Genomic DNA, 17,861 nt, shown 5'->3' on the forward strand with positions numbered 1-17,861 from the left:
GCACCAATGGCCAGGTGTGGTGGCTCACGCCTGTATTCCCAGCACTTTGGGAGGCAGAGGCGAGCGAAACACTTGAGACCAGGAATTTGAGACCAGCCTGGCCAACATGGAGAAACCCGTCTCTACTTAAAAAAATAATAATAATACAAAAATTAGCAGGGCCTGGTGGCACATGCCTATAATCCCAGCTGCTCAGCAGACTGAGGCATGAGAATTGCTTGAACCCAGGAGGCAGAGGTTGCAGTGAGCTGAGATTGCGCCACTGCACTCCAGCCTGGGCAACAAAAGCAAAACACTGTCTTAAATAAATAAATAAATAAATAAATAAATAAGAACAACAATGTATATAACCCCAAGGGATTCATCATGATTGGTTTATGCCAATTATAGTAATCCCATTCCCCTTTGCTTTCCCAGAAATGTGGAGTGGTCATGTTATCCAATTCTGGCCAATGAAGTGTAAGGATATGTCTCCTGGGGACTTCTGGGATACATTTCCCTCCTGGATTAAGCCCATCCTGCCTTGGATGTGGTTGAGTGAGGATGTGATGATCGGTACTACAGCAGCTATTTTGCTACCATGAGGCACAATCCTCTGGATTATGAAAAGGAAACAGGCTGAGGACAAGAGAAAGGACATAGAGAAAAAGCCAGAGAATTTGACATTGTTGAGCCATGGCACCAAACCAAAATTTGGTTCTCAAACTTTAATAAGCATAAAGAATCACCTGGAGAATCTTGTTAAAGTGCAGATTTTGATTCAATAGGTCTGAGTGGGGCCTGAGAGGCTGTAGTTCCAATAAGCTCCTAGGTGAGGAAGATCACACCCTGAGTAGCAAGATTTTAGACTTCTTATATTGTGAATAATTAAACGTGATTTTATTGCTTAAGCCACTGTTAGAATCCTAATACTTTCACACTGACTTGTTGGAGAATTTTCACTCCACTGGGTTCTTTCAGAAAAGGAAAAACACAATTCTGAGACTAGAACTGTTGCTTAAGCGATTTAATTCCAAACTTCTGCAACATTAGGAAATAAGTTTGAGAAATAAACCAATTTACACAAAGCCAACCAAGATTTGAAGACATTGCCTAGACCTGAAAGATCATTTTTTTCTCCTCCTCCTCACCCCAACAAACAATTCACTCAGTCATTCAATTAGCCCTTTTCTCATTCATTCAAACATTAACCAGCACATGGCAGATGCAAAGCACAGTGCTAAACATTGAATGCTTAAAAGAGTAAAGCACAGACCCTGCTAACTTGATAGGAGCAGGTAGAGAAGATAAAAGAAGAGCTGGCTTACAGTTTTCACATCATTGGTGCCAATAATTCCACCAATCTCCCCCAGATCTTTCAACAGCAAATTCAGGATCTCAGTTGCCCTTTTCTTCTGGTGGTTGCTAAGCTCTTGTAGCTGGCTCAGCTCTCTCTGTGTGGTTGTCAGTGTAGTCTGAAAAACAAATTTCAACAACAAATTCAAAGGGTTGCCCATGAAATTCATACACTCTACATTACACATAACACCATCATGTAGAATGGATTTCTTTTACATGACTTACATGACTTCAACCTAAGAATCCTTTTAAGGCAAACTCTCACATAGCACTGCATTCTTGGATAAGAAGATGAACTCTTTATCAACAAGTTATATCACATGGCCTGATACATTATATGTCTACATATCAGATGACAATTCCAAGTCAGGGAAATAAGTTATTAAAAATAAGTAAAAGCCAAAAAAGAAGTCCTTAAGTTTATAACACGTAATTGCATCTTCCTACTTACCAGATATTCTATGTCAGTCCTACCTGTTTCATTTCAGGGTCTAAACTTACCAGCAAGGGTCCCCACCTCCACTCCTAAACAAACCTGCTCCCTCGGCCACCTCCATATTCCCACCTAAATTGATAAAGACAGATGGGTCTAGAATAGATGGCCCAGAGGTAGTTTAATATGTTTAGAAAACAACTTCAAAAAAAAAAGTCTTCAAATTTTCAGAGTGAAGCTGAATTAAACACTCTTCATCTTTTTTCAAAATTACGTTACTTATTACAAACCAACAATAGGTTACTTATTAAAAACCAACAAATAGTTGGTTTCTTATTATATAGCAGAAGCTCTATTTTCTTGTCAAACTTTAATAAACTCATCTCTTTTTCATCCTTCATGCATCTTGCCAAAAGGTATGTATTCTTAACTAACGTTCAACATCAGGAAAACAGTTATCTATTTATAAAATTCTCCCATATGCAGCTAGAGCATTTTTAAACAATCTGTCTAATTTTAATAGCCTTCTACACCAATCTAGTAATACTTTGGTTTCATGGCAAATTAAAAACTGTATTTTGAAAAATGTTTCATTGTTTTAAGAAGCAAGTAATATGAAGGACTAATTAAAATAATCCGATAGAAAACACTAAGCAGAGGAAATCTAAGTCGCCCCCTTTCCTAAGTGACTTTGGAATGAGTTTGTTTTATTTTGTTTGGTATTGCCAACTGCTTATGTCATCTTGTTTTTAAAATCCTCAGAGGCAGTAGTCCCCATCTTGGGAAGCTGCTAGAAAAGTCATCCTCCATGCAGCTGAATGTATGCCGTGAGGAGCATTTCCTGTCAGCCTCACAGTCGGCAGATCAGCATTCTCCTGCACCATCTGCTACTTCTTTTTAAACTGGATGCTTTCCACAAAGCAGGCTGGGCACAAGCCCAGGACACCAGGCCATTGGGCAGAGGTACTAAGGACGGCAGGTTAGAGCCAGTCAGCTTCTCCACCGCCCATTTTCCAGGTAGAAAAGGACATATCCCACCCCGCCATGCCAAACACTCACTGCTCCTGCTACCGCTAGCTCACTGCAGAACCTATGGCGTCTTTCATTTGGAGAATCTGGAAATAAGGGAATGTGCAGGCTGAAGCACTGGCTTAAAACAGAACAGCAAACAAACAAACAAGGGCAGCTTAGTTCCAGGCTCCTGAAGGTAACAGCCAGAACAAGAAGCTGACTGGAGGGAATGGAATTCATTCAGGAGGGTATAAGCAAGAAGAGTGAAGTCCATACCTTCCATGGGACCCCACTCTTGCCAGTAGCAATGCTTTGAGATGTATGTATTGATACTGTGGTATATGCACAGATCTGCACTAAGTGCTTTACATAAACTGTCACTAATCCTCACACCATGCAAGCAGCAGGTTATCATCACCATTTTTACAGATAAGGGAATGAATACTCACGAAGCTTAGCTGTCTCAGCTAAGGTCTAAGAGTTATGAAGTCAGACTTGTAACTAAGATTTTTCTGGCTCCAAAGTCTGCACTCTTGTGACTATTCCCACAAAGCATCCCCACTAATGTTATCACTCTCTGGATATAAAACAGTCATGATGTGCAGTTCCAGGATGAGTGAACAAAAGTCACTTGCATGAAGTACTTCAATTGTTGGAGGGATCTCAGGGAATGCATCTAACACTGAATAACTATTCAGCTACTGCCTCCTTATACCATGTCTGTCAATGAATATCAATATGAGTACAGGAATGCCAGCCAAGGAAGTCCCACCCCCTAGGCACAAATGCTCCAACCGTTTTCTGGGCCAGCTCGTCTGTCAGCTGCTCATTGGCCCGGGTCTTATCCTCCACTTCCTGTGATTTCTGGTCGTAATTGACAGCCAGCTCCTCCAGGGCCTGGAGAACTTCTTTCACCTCATCCTTGGCTGCCTCATTTTCAATCTGGAGACGTGTCAGCTCCTCCTGTATCTTCTCATAATCTCTTCTTGTGGAAGCTAAAAGCTGGGGAAATGAGATGGCATGGAACTTGTGAATCTAATGTTCAAATGTTTATGTTCTATGCTGTATCCAAAAGTAAGTAATTTAAAAGCCAGATATAAGAAAACAAGTTGGAAAAGTTCAGGATGATGGGAAACCCCACTGTATGGTCCAGACGATAAAAAAAAAAGAAAAAGACAGATATGTTCTCATTGCAAAAAATCTGTTTTGTGTGCATGTGTTTTGTTTTGTATGTTGTTTTTCGTATGTTGTTTTTGTTGTTGTTGTTAGTTTACAGCTGTATACCCTTAACTCAAAGAATGAATTACACATCAAAAATCACTGCATTTTATAGCTATTCCATATTTTAAGCAAAGGATGGGGCCAGGCGCAGTGGCTTATGCCTGTAATCTCAGCACTTTGAGAAGCTGAGGCAGGTGGATCACCTGAGGTCAGGAGTTCAAGAACAGCCTGGCCAACATGGCAAAACTCCATCTCTACTAAAAATACAAAAAAAAAAAAAAAAGCTGGTTATGGTGGTGCACACCTATAATCCCAGCTATTCGGGAGGCTGAGGCAGGATAATCGCTTGAACCCGGGAGGCAGAGGTTGTAGTGAGCCAAGATCATGCCACTGCACTCCAGCCTGGGCAACAGACTGAGACTTCATCTAAATAATAAATAAATAAACAAACAAACAAAAGATCGGAGTCATTTCCAAGGAAATGACAAGGAATAACACTTACATAGTTTTTAAATGTTATCAGGATTTCACATTGTAAACGGGTTGACTTCACAATCAACTAAAACAGTGTACAAGAGCGATCGATCGGTCACCTTTTTTTAACATCCGTCATGAAGATATAGAAGGATGTACCCCAAACATTATCATTAGTTGAAAGCGAATGTCTGGGCTTGCTGACGTTCTCGTTCTTTGTTCCTACATTGTTCCTACATTGGTTTTCCTATATTGAACAGATACTGCCTTGATAGTATAGAAAAATAAAAATGTTAAGGAGTTTTAACAGTAACAGTAACAAGAAGGAAAGTTTATCTCAGGCAGCTGTGCCAATGTGGGGGAAACTGGAGTAGAATGGGAGGTAGAGGGCAGGAAACTCAGGCAAATGGAAGGCCTCAACTATAGCTAAGAGAGAGAGAACAAGGAAATATGGTTCACCTGATTATAAAAGTGTAGCTTGTCTCCCTACCAAGGGAAGTGTTTGGGCAGGGGAGGTAATCATTGCCCTAAAGAGATGAAGAGGAACAAAGAAGAAGGAAATGGTTACAGAGTCCTTTATGCCTACAGAGGCCTGGGACTGAGGACAGGAACCCAGGCACCCGCTGTCATTGCACAGTGGGATTCAATCCATAGCATTTCAGCAACGAAGCAGAAAGCAACTTAAAGCACAAAAGAGAACAACACTTAAACGGTCCTTAGCAAGGGAATTATTAATTGTGCATGTTTGATAGGTTGGCTGGCTATCCTTTGCTTAGGTTCTTGTTTGTAAAATACTTGGCAAAACACAGTGTAATAAAAACACTTACTGAAGAACTGAATGCCTCTGGGGAGAGACTGAAAACAATTTGCCTCCTTTTTAGTGTATTAAATACATGCTGACGCAGTACTCGGGCCCCGTTCTCTTTGCCTTCCCCTCCTCTACCTTCTATTTTTGTTTTTGTTTGTGTATCCCTACAGGACAGCAGGAGAACATGGTGTATATCAAAGATCTGAGCCAGCTGATTGCAAAACTGAAGTAGGACTCAAACAACAGGACACAGTATAGTGGGTATTTGGAGGCAGAATCATCCTTGCCCAAGGCCAGGTGCAGTGGCTCACACCTGTAATCCCAGTGCTTTGGGAGCCAAGGCAGGAGGCATGCTTGAGGCCAGGAGTTCAAGATCACCCTTAGCAACATAGAGAAACTCTGTCTCAAAATATTAAAAAGCTAGCTAGGTATGGTGGCACACTCTTGTAGTCTTAGCTACTTGAGAGTCTTACACGGGAAGATCACTTGAGCCCTGGAGGTTGCAGTGAGCCATGATTGCACCACTGCATTCCAGCCTGGACAACAGAGAGATCCTATCTCAAAAAAAATAAAAATAAAAAAGGAGCATCCTTGCCTGATCAATCAACCAAAGGTCTCTGCCCTTCCAGGACGAAGTGTAGCCACTGGCTACTCAATCTCAAAACATCAGGGGTTTTTGAAAGTCAAACATGTATTTTCTAAATTCAGTGATAATCAGCTTGTAAGAGGCAGTGAAGGGAAATCTACCAAGAAATTTCCACATGATTCTGTGATTATGAAAAGCTTCTTTGCCAATTAGATTCCTGGAATAAACATCAACAACAAAGAGTAATAGAAGAATTTTGTGGGAAAAAAATATATTGCATTCTTTACCTCGTCCTGATCCAACATCTGTTGCTTCAGCTTTTCAGCCAGCTGGCTCTGCTGATTAATTTCATCATCCTGAAACGAAACATCATGTTTGTTTTTTTTTTGTTAGTTATGTCATTTTTGATATCCCAGTCTCTCAATGACAGGTGGCTACCATAAGATTGCTAATAAGAAGGAAGGAATGGTGTGGCGTTGCTGCACAGAAAACAGACAGGTTCCGAGATCTCATTCAGTTAAAATACCTCTTCACCCACCTTTCTCAGCAGATGAAACAGCTGAATATTCTGGAAATATAATACCCTGCACATTCAACTCAATTCCTGCTCATTGAGAAATCAGAGATCTAGGGTTTGGGAACTGAAAGGGACGTTAGAGATATCCCTCCCAATTCAAAGATGTTAAGAGTGAAATTCCTAATTCAAAAAATAAAGGAGTGAATTTCTATCTAGCTGTACTATCATATGTTATTGTCCCAAATCTTGTCAAACACATCAGTAAGCAGGAGTGCTACCACTGGATCGGTAGGGAGAGCCAACGTTTCCACTTCAAACCTCTCAGACCGGAGAACCATGAACTGGAGATTTGGCGTTGGAAGACCTCCCTCTCAACTGGAAGTTAATTTTCTTAGCAATTTAAAAACAAACAAACAAACAAACGAAAAAACCAAAAAACCAAAAAAACCTCAGGGCAGCTGAGGGACAGAAGCATTCATGCTTACTTTCTCGGCTGTCACTGAAGTTGGAAAGGCAAATTCTCTCTTCTCTCTCTCATTTTCTGCCACTAGGTGTTGCTGCCACAAAAGCAAGGGTATTTGCTACCTACCTCTCCCCACCTCCCCTTAGACTCGGTCCACCCCCAGTGCAGGCTAAGCCACAGGCAGATGACGGCTAACTACATAAAAAACACAGTCTTCACTGCATTATTTTCACGACTTCAAATAAAATTTAAAACATAGCCTGGGAAGATAACAACTTGGCTTCGAGGGTCTAAACAACAGACAGAGTCAGATTCAATTGAGCATCCTTGGGCACTTCTTCGTGCCAGTCCTGCCTAGGTGTTTTCATCAGCAGCCCAGAAAAACGCACCCTGTACTATGCCTTTTGCCTTTTCGACAGATGAAATCCAACCCAAACTTAAGGGCCTGGGTCACAGAACCTCAATGTTCCACGGGATATTCCCCAGCCTGTTTGGTGGTATCTATGCATACATTTGAATCATGTTAATTTAATGTCACAAACTAATGCTTTCCATGGAGAAAGAAAATTCTAAAATCAACCATAAAGGATTTGAATCTCCTTGTCCTTTATGTAGAATATCATTTGGCTTCGCTTTTCTGCTCAAAGAGATCCTGTTTCTACTGAACTCTTTACACCAATGTTTCTTTAATGGTTCTATTTTCCTGCACAAATCATATTTCTGGCAGGTGAGTTAGGGAAATTATATCAGAATGAAACCTCCAAAAACTGGCACTTCTACAACTAGAAGACTATTCTGTAGATATATTTTGTCTTCTACTTTATAAACTTAGCATGTCATTTACCAGGAACGATTTGTGTTTATGTTCCTGAGCACTTAAATATTAAACAACTTAGCATAAAGGATTCAAAAAGTTTACCATTGGAGAGCCACCATCTCTTCTCCTGGGACAAATGGACAAGCACTACAAGTGATATAAACCATGAGAGGAGAGAAATGGAGTGAACTCTGTCCTTACACTGTGCTCATTTCAAAGCCTGAAGATGCAGGCTTCCTCCCAACAGGTGACAAGCTGGGATGCAGTGATTTTTAAGGTACAGTGAAAAACCAAGGGCCCCTGGCCCCACCTGGGAAGGATGAAGAACAAGGATGATATTACAGAAGACGTGGATCACTTGTATCACAGACATTTCCCAAACTACATTTACCCTTTATTAAGGCAACTTACCTAAGGAATTAATGAGATCCACTGTGATTTTTTTTTTTTTTTTTTTTTTGAGACGGAGTCTCGCTCTGTCGCCCAGGCTGGAGTTCAGTGGCGCGATCTCGGCTCACTACAAGCTCCGCCTCCCGGGTTCCCACCATTCTCCTGCCTCAGCCTCCCGAGTAGCTGGGACTACAGGCGCCCGCCACCTCGCCCGGCTAATTTTTTGTATTTTTAGTAGAGACGGGGTTTCACCATGTTAGCCAGGATGGTCTCGATCTCCTGACCTCATGATCCGCCCGTCTCGGCCTCCCAAAGTGCTGGGATTACAGGCTTGAGCCACCGCGCCCGGCCCACTGTGATTTTTTTTTAAAAGTCTTTCAAAACTTCCAGAATAATAAGCTGTGCTTATATCTACACATTCAACTGCATCTCTTAGAACATGCATAAGCATGCTCACTCTGATGCCGGCTCTAAAGATCTAGTCAATGGATAACAGATTTTAAAGTACTTTTCAGAAAGTATTTTATACTTGAATTTTCTTATACATGAAATAACATGAGGCCAGGTACAGTGCCTCACGCCTATAATCCCAGCACTTTGGGAGGCCAAGGCAGCTTGATCACTTGAGCCCAGGAGTCCGAGACCAACCTGAACAACATGGCAAATCCCTGTCTCTACAAAACATACAAAAAAAAAAAAAATTAGCTGAGTGTAGTGGTATGTGCCTGTAGTTCCAGCTACTCAGGAGGTTGAGGCAGGTGGATGGCTTGAGCCTGGAAGGTTGAAGCTGCAGTGAGCTGTGATTTCACCACTGCACTCTAGCCTGTGCAACAGAACAGACCCCATCTCAAAAATTAAAAAATAATGCGGCCGGGCATGGTGGCTCAGGGCTGTAATCCCAGCACTTTGAGAGGCCGAGGCAGGTGGATCATGAGGTCAGGAAATCAAGACCACCCTGGCCAACATGGTGAAGCCCCATCTCTACTAAAAATACAAAAATTAGCCGGGTGTGGTGGTGTGCGCCTATAGACCCAGCTACTCAGGAGGCTGAGGCAGGAGAATCGCTGGAACCTGGGAGGTGGAGGTTGCAGTGCACCAAGATCGTGCCATTGGACTCCAGCCTGGGCAACAGAGTGAGACTCCATCTCAAATAATAATAATAATAATAATAATAAAGAAAACAAAATAACATGCACACCCTTATAAATGAGGAACTGGTCAACCCTGGTTGTCAACAGGTCACTAGTCACCTTTAATTATAAAGATGTTTTTGTTGCGATGGCAATCTGCATAAAAATAATCAACTTTCATTTCTATTTAAGCTTGGTTCATGTCAGGATCTCCAAGAGCAGAGCAGTAGTGTAGAGGGACAGGGACTAAGAGACAGGGAGTGCCAGCACCAACTTGTTCACATTGTATCTCTGCTGGTGGCCGCCTTGGCACCTCACCCCTTCCACACCACACACAGAAGTAAGCAGAGCCCAATCCAGCCCAGGAGAAAGAAGGAAACTAATATTTACTGGGCACCTGCAATGTACTGGAAACTTTTAATCCTCACCATGACCTTTCGAAGTAACAGATATGAGTCCCACGATACAGAGGAGAAAAGCACCTTCAGCGGGGCCAGGCACCAGCCCAGGACTCAGCATTATTGTCACAGGTCTACCCGGGTCTCAGTGTCATTGTCACAGGTCTGACTCCACAGCGCATGCTTGCCCATCACACAGCATGGCCTCGGGAGAGTACCTGTGCTTGGAGCCCTGGTGGGGCAGCACGGAGGGACAGAAGGGGCAGCTAGGAGGAAACCGTGTGGTCTTTCTCCCTCCACACCCTACATAGATTCACTGAGGTGGACCAGGTCCTCATTTAAAGGGCTGAGGGCGAAATGGGAAGAGCACTGGGTGGGAGTCAGAAGATATATAACCTCATCCTAGCTCTGCTGCCTGTGTGTGATATACCCTGGGGTAAGTCACATAACCACCCTGGGCTAGTGCCTCACCCATACCTAAATACCTCCTCTTCTACCTTTCGGTAAACTGAGAAGGGTCCATATCCCGCCTCATGTATTCTTCAAGCGTCAAACCACCTACGTCAACAGAAACATGGAAGTGCCTCCTAGAACATTTCAGAGGAGGACGCCTAAGAATGACCTCTGGTGAGACATAATCAGGCAGTCTATGGGAAGGGTCACTGAGGGCAAACCATTAGCTCTGGTGCCCCCTACGGCTGAGGTTTCTAGGCTCAGTCCTCTCCCACATCTCTCAGCATCATCGTGCAATGGACCACAAATACTAGCCTCGAACAGTGGGTCTTACAGAATTTTCAAAGCACATGCTGTAGGAAAATGACATAACAAAATGGCCTAGGCTGACCATCAGGAAACGGAGACTCTCAAGCCAGCTCTTCAGCTACCAACTGAATGCCTTGGACATGGCATTTTCATCTCTCTGTCCTAATCACTACATTTTGTATGCTGGATTTGAGACTCTAAAGTCTCTCTCTTGGATCAATGAAAGTTCCTTGTGCTGCCAAGGTAAATGATCCCGATTCCGCCATGCAGGCGTCTATTCATAGAGAACTGAGCACAGAAACAGCTTCTCACCCTCTCACCCAGGATTCTCTGCAATTACTAAAAATGAGCCCATCGGTTCTAAAATGAGAAAAAAATGCATATGTGAAACTAGTAGGCCTTACAAAACCTAAAAAGTTAGCACCAGGTGGCCCTAGATAGGGTCCCACCCTGCCTAGATAGGGTCCCACCCTGCCTCGATAGTGTCCCACCCTGATAGGGTCCCACCCTGCCAATTCCGGGAAACAACCTCATGAGGTCCCAACCTGCCAATTCCAGGGGTCTCACCCTGCCTCGAAGTTCCCGGAATCATCAACTCCAGGAAAGAACCTCATAAGGTCCTGCTCTAACCAATTAAACCAAGACCCCTTGCTCAGGCTATAGCTAGACCCAATCATTTTACGCCTTAAGCTTTGTTTGAATTTCGCGCCATAAGCTGTGTTTGAACTTGTGTTAGCCTATATAAACAGCCTGTAACAAGCAGTCGGGGTCCCAGGACCAACTTAGAGCTTGGGACCCTAGCGCGCTAGTAATAAATAACTCTCTGCTGTGAACCTCGTGTCGGTGATCCTTCGCGACGACCCCTGCCCAGGAGGGAATCGAGAGTTCGGTTCCAACATATGGTCTAATGTTCTTTACTGTTTAAACAATAGCAATTCCTTGGAGAAATCAAGAAATTGCATATACTGTTAACTTACTATTGATCTATTTTTTTCTCTTTGAAGTTTTGCATAAAATACATAGACAGAAATGGAAGATAACGGTATGCTTGGAGCCTAAAGGGCAAGTAACCCATCTCATGGGTGTGAATATTTCATTAAATGTGTTTTCAGAAGGGTAGGATGACCCCAGAATAATGCTGTGGTTACAGTGCAAGCTCTTGGAATCACAAACAAGCAGAACTAGCTTCCTTAAGGCGATCAGTCACATTCAGCTTGCAAAGGTTATACCAGACTCAGCTTTACCCTAAAGAGAGAGGCCTGTAAGATTAATGGCAATGTTAACGTAACAAAGCTATTTCACACAAGCCAGAGGTGTCCCTAAGCACTCTGAGCTGAACCACAATAGAAAAGATTAAATCAGACTAAAAATATCAGCAACCTTGATGAAATGAACTGAACTGAAAGGATTTAGAATATTCCAAGGGCAACATGCCAAGATCATATAAAACATCAGTTTAATTCTCATGCCTCTGGGATTCCTAACCCAACCTTTAATTGGTTCTCCCAGTGTTCTCCAACGCCTCTTTTCCTCTATGCCAACTTGTGCATTTACATGACTATTTGAGTCCTAAAAGCTTGTCATAAAATTGGACATCCCCAGTTAGCATGTTCAAACTACTTCATTCAAGAATATATCCGTGAAGAGAGCTTCACCAATTAGGTAAAGCCATCAGACCACACTACTATCTGTTTCTCATCCCAGAGCCTTATAGCTATATGATTAAAATACATGCTTGAATTTTGGGAGTCACCACCTTTGCCCCTAGCTGAGGCTACTGCTGGAGTTTCCAAGAGGTGAAGAGAAGAAAGGAAAGGAGACTTAAAGATCACAGACACTCACACACCCCGCCTTTCATGCAGTAATCAGCCCAGTCCAATTTCTGGAAGACAAGACTCTAAGTAACAACTGCCTGTCTGTCTAGGCCAACACACTGCTCTTTCAGTCAAGTTCCCTTTAACATTTCCAATCCACATGAATCAAGCTCCCTGAGTCTGCACCATTAAAGTGCCAGGGTAGGTATTAGAAAACCAGACATAAAGATCGGGCTGTAGCCCTACATCAGCTCCACAGGGAGCTGGGACTGCCCTCTTTCATCTTTGTAGTGGAGTGAGAACTATAAATCTCTGGCCACAGACCTTGTCATCCAGTTGTCTGTAGAGACTAGAGATCTCTTCATCATACTTCTCTTTCTCCTCTGTAGAGATGCCAGCAACAACAGGAGCAATATTGTCTATGATGGGGGTGTTATCACAAGGCTCCAGGTTCTTCTGGTCCTTGGCACTGATCTGTTCATCCTCAGGCACAGCTTCTCCTGTAAAACATAGCCGAGCAGAGTTGGGGATTAAAGAAATTGAGCATGAAACCCTCCAGGAGGAGTACTAAAAATAACCAGTCCTGGTGAAAAATACACAGAGGACACAATAAAGGGTTGTTGTGTGGTTACAGTTTGTGTTCTTTCTATTTGATAAGAAAGGTCTTAATGAATTGGCCAAAACAAGTCTAAGAAAAAAGAAAACTGTGTAAAATCTCCCCTCTCAAGATGCATCCCTGAAGTAAACTGATTCCAAGCTACTCCAACATGCAGAGATGCCTGAATTCTTTACATTCATTTTGCTTTAGTTGAGGAATATTCTGGGGCTTTACTAGAGTCATATTCTCTCTAGTGATTGATTAAAAAGGAAACAGACCTCTAAGGCATCCTAATTATGAATTAATTATGTCACTGTTTCATTAATAGAAACAGCCAAGTAAAGAAACACACTGGCATTGTTCGATAGAACACTGTAAGGCTCAAATCCTCTGAATTCAAGAATCTCTGAATCTGAGGTCAGAAGAGAGGGTAGCCCTGGATCCAAGACTAGCACTGCAAAAGCTCACATTTCAATACCACTGTCTCCTCCAGGAAGCCAGAATTAATTGGCTCTGCTGGAAAGTTCAAATAGAATAATCTACTGTGATATCAGGTAGTCTTAGGCAAGAAATGCAGCCAATCTAGACTATCTTGCGAGATCCTACCTACGACTTCTCAGTCTGCAGAGTAGCATTTGTTGGAGCCTTCAAAGGAAGAATAGCCAAATTTGACAACCAAATTGATGGAAAAGGTACAGCCCGCAAGCTGGCCAGTGGCTGTCTCCAGCAAGAACATCAAAGACATAAAGTGCATAAAAAGGATTCTAAGAAAACTACTGGCCCCATTGAGTCTCCCAAATATCTTCCTGGAAAGCAAAACCAAACCCAACATACTTTTCCATCACAATGTTTACCATCAACACCACAGTCATCTTGCTGCAGTCAGTAGTCAGAGTGTCTGCAGTATTCCAAGCCTCACCCCAGTTCTCAGCCCACAAAATCCATTTTGTAAAAATTCCCCAGGAAAACCGCGTTGAGTCAGAGAGTTTTTCAAAAATAAATGATAGAAGGCGGGGCACAGTGGCTCAGGCCAAGACGGGCAGAAAACTTGAGGCCAGAATTCAAGACCAGCCTGGCCAACATGGCAAAATACTATCTCTAGCAAAAATACAAAATTCAGTATTTGTACAAAAATACAAAAATTAGCTGGGCGTGGTGGTGCACACCTGTAATCCCAGCTATTTGGGAGGCTGAGGAACGAGAATCGCTTGAACCCGAGAGGCGAAGGTTACAGTGAGCTGCGATGGTGCCATTGCACTCCAGCCTGGGCACCAAAAGTGAGACTTTGTCTCAATAAACAAATAAATAAAAATAAATAATAGAGTAACTGAGATCTCAATCTGTGGCTTCATTAACAATACATATCATGCTTCAAGGAACCCACCTGAACACTGTACACATTTATCTCAATATAAACAAAACACTGTCCTAGTTTAGTTCTGCTGCTTATGACTCCATTATCTCGCTGAATAACCACAAAATACAACATGGGGCCTCCGTGTTAAGTAAAATTGACAGCCAATGTTTTCACTTTTGTATCACAGTTCCATTTGAAGCAGCAACTTGAAGCAAAACGTAGAATAAACTATTACTTTGCTGAATACAAAATTAAGCCAACCCTTTTTCCTTTTCCAACAAGACTGTGCTATACTTAAGCATTTTTTCTAAAATTATTGACCTGAACAAAACCAGAATATCAGAGTAGCCTTTGAACTGAACCTGAACCAAATCAATATTTCATTCAGTTCCAATTCCTGGCTTAAAATATCCATCAATATAACAACCTTAGTGTGCAGACTGGATTTCATCCAATTAAAGGATCTATATTCTCTACAGTCTGCTAAATCCATGGGCTATAAAAGCAGTACTGTGTTCTTTTTTTTTTTTTCTTAAACATATTAGATAGAGATAGATAGATGGAGATAGATAGATAGATAGATAGATAGATAGGTAGATAGATAGATTTTCTAACCACATAAATAATTCAGGATACATTCTTAACATAAACAACTCAAGCAATGTGGAATATACAACTAAAACTTGAAAGTCCTCCTTCACCCCTCCCTTCTAATTCTGTTCCTTCCCCAGAGAAATTCACCACTAACACTTTGGTAAATACCCTTCCTCCTCTTGGATTGTGACAGTATCTCTAATTTTTGAGCTCTAGCTTCTGAAATTTAGGAACAGGGCAATCCAGTACAGTATGAATTTAATCTTCCAGCTTAGGCATGACAAAGATGAAATTCTTAGCGATACTAGACCAGACACCAACCAGAACACGGTCATATTATCCACAGGCCAACTCACTCCAAGTAAAGAGGTAAGATACAAACACATCTGGAAGAGACATATTCCCTGTGTTCTTTGGCTTCAAATGGCCAAAGAGGCAATGGTATCATGAAGCTAGGGTGAGCTAAGGAGCTGCCCAGTGTGTGTTTTGATTCAGCTGAGTGGGCAGGGGCCGGGGATAGACTTCTATAACCTTAGCAGCAAGTGACCTGTTCTAACCAAAGTCACAGGCCTGACTTCCCCTAAAGCTGCCCTCTTCTCCCATTAAGGAATTGCAGCATCACCAAGTAGAAGGGTTGTCCCAGATGGCAGAGATCCAGCAAGTTAGCCAATGCTGCTACAAGGCACTGTGAAAGTAGTCAAGAGACTCCGTCATCTCCAGTGCTATGGCAGGACGCTAAAGCCACATGGTACCTTTAAACAGGTCTCATTAATCACAAGCCCATCTCCTGCTTACTCTCTTGGTTTACTTTCTGTAAAGGAGAGGAAATAACAATGCCTTTATCACAGGGTTGTTCTAAAGATAAATGAAGATAGCATATGTAAAAAGCACAAAAGGCAATATTGTTTAAAGTCCATCTCTTATCCCCTCCTCTCCCTGCCAAATTTGCAACTTTGTAGGCTTGGCAGATAAATTGCTATTTTTACTTATTCTGTGATTTGTGTTTCTGAGATCTTCACAATAACTTTGTGGCTGGAGCTCAGTTCCAAAAATAAAACATGGTATAGCCATGCAAGTCCCTTTCAGGTTTATTTTTATTATGATTAAAACAGTATTTGAAACCTACAGCAGACTTTGTGGTTTCTCTCGAACAATTCTCTCAATCAAAGCATTAACATGTCTCCTACAAAGCTACATCTAAACAACCAGTTCTTTTCAGTTTATATTCTAAAGGTCAGGCAGTCAGGATTATTTTTTACAGCAGCCATTTCAACGGAGAAGAACAAAGCCGCTACATGCAGTAACTAAAGCAGCACAGCTCCTGCCCGGAGAGGAACCAAGAGCTGGTTTTCCAACACCACTGCCCTCCAAAGGGCCAAGAAAATGACTTCCAGAAGCGTCCTGGTAACTACACTGTCCGGCTCACAAACACGTCCGGGGACTGTAAATCCCCAACACTAGGCAAGACCTGACACTAGCTTATCTGTCTCCATGGCAATCTCACCACGCTAATGGAGAATATTCCCTGCATTGCAGTGGACCGAGTCTCTGGAGAAGCCCCCACATGGTGATTATGGAATAACTGATTCGAACAAGGAAGACAGCTGCAAACAGACTCTAGAGAAATAATGCCCTGAACTCTGATGGTGGGAGAAGGAGAAAAAGACCACCAAAGGAAGATTAGCATCTATTTTTAGTCTCCCTCTTTGCATTAAAAGCAGATTTCTCTTAGTTTAGCCCCTGAGGCTTATACCTGCTGTCTATAGGAAAAGAGCTCATAATGTTGTAAAGCATCTGAAAGGCCTCCCCCTACACACACTCTGAAAACCTTCCCCTTCTTTAAATAAGCATCCTGGCATTTACCATTGTCAGATGTAATTACCTTTAAGGACTAAAAAGATTTGTGTTTACCTAGGAGCATTCACTGAAGCATACCTGTAAGGCTTACAGAGCATTCTAATTATAAAATAAAAACTCCCAGAGGGCGTAAATAACATCTCTACAAAAAACAGAAATCCATCAACGGCAACAGATGAGAATGACACACTAATCAAAAATTCTCATTAGGGCTATTAAAATTTCTAAAATCGGTTTTTGGGTTTTTTTTTAAAGAAAGAAAACCATTAGATTGCCAGTAATTCATTAAAATTTCACACATGAAATAGCAACAAGCTAGTTATCCTTTTCATAAGTTGAGTTCCTAAAGCCTCAGGAGAACACAGAAAGGTAATTGCATTCTCTCAGTAACTCTGGAGCAGAGATTTGCTGGTCACTCACAGCTTCCGCCAGAAACCACAGCAGATCTGGCAAACGAGATGCTTTCTTTTAATACCAATTAAATAGGCCCAGTGGCAGACCTAATGGTAGGCAATTTCTATATCAAAGAAACTAAAAGGAAATCTTTAAGTTGCCAGATGGGTGAGAGCAGCTGGCTACAAGATGTCATTATATAAATGTGATGTTAAAACAAAAAAAAATTCCTTGATGAGATTATTTTGCATGCAAATAGCATCTTTCACCCTCATTCCTAAAAATACTGTAAGCAGCTTAAAACATCCTCTAATCCCTCCTAGAGCGATTTTCTAATAAACTGGTGGCCTGGGACTCTGCATCCTCCTTACATTCATGACCTCCTGAACAGGCCACAACATTCTCTTAGTGGACAGACTAAGGTATTTCTATTACAGGGTTTGGTTGTGTTCTCAAAAGCAAGCAGAGGGCCTAGTAAATTAGATCTCTCCAATGAAATGTTAATTTCTGAGAGTCCATTATAATCATGGATCTGAGAAGGGGGCCAGCATCTTTGAAAATTTAATGCTAAAGAAGCAAATTGTGTTCCAATTGTGGCGGTCCCAAAGTTCCACAAAGCCCCAAATCAGAATAGAGGCTACAGATTTAGCTAGTTACTGAACCATGCCTGCTGGCCTCACAGGTTTTGAACTGGATGAACAAATCTGCGTTAGAGACTGCCGATTTTTCCACACTTTCTCAGTCTGTGATGAAATTATTTCTTTGCATGACTTCAGTAGATAAGGTAAATCCACATCCACTGTTTTTTTAATCTTATAGGCAATTATACAAGAGAAGTGAATCTGCAGATACACCAGTTTGCCAGTCATTTCCCTGTTCTGACACCTGGATTTTCAGCTC

General features: G+C 42.0%; 1 protein-coding gene across 1 annotated transcript in view; it reads right to left on the reverse strand.

Annotated features, from left to right (window-relative positions):
• The window catches only part of KIF5C (kinesin family member 5C), a 156,005-nt gene that overhangs the window by 42,352 nt on the left and 95,792 nt on the right, over window positions 1-17,861 (reverse strand). Inside the window, exons 12-15 of the mRNA XM_011943067.1 lie at window positions 12,487-12,662; window positions 6,159-6,227; window positions 3,578-3,784; window positions 1,308-1,454 (exon numbers count right to left, since the gene is read on the reverse strand). Coding sequence (XP_011798457.1) covers window positions 1,308-1,454; window positions 3,578-3,784; window positions 6,159-6,227; window positions 12,487-12,662 — 599 coding nt within the window. The remainder of the gene's footprint in view (window positions 1-1,307; window positions 1,455-3,577; window positions 3,785-6,158; window positions 6,228-12,486; window positions 12,663-17,861) is intronic.

This window comes from Colobus angolensis, unplaced genomic scaffold, assembly GCF_000951035.1.
Source record: "Colobus angolensis palliatus isolate OR3802 unplaced genomic scaffold, Cang.pa_1.0 Scaffold215, whole genome shotgun sequence".
NCBI lineage: Eukaryota > Metazoa > Chordata > Mammalia > Primates > Cercopithecidae > Colobus > Colobus angolensis.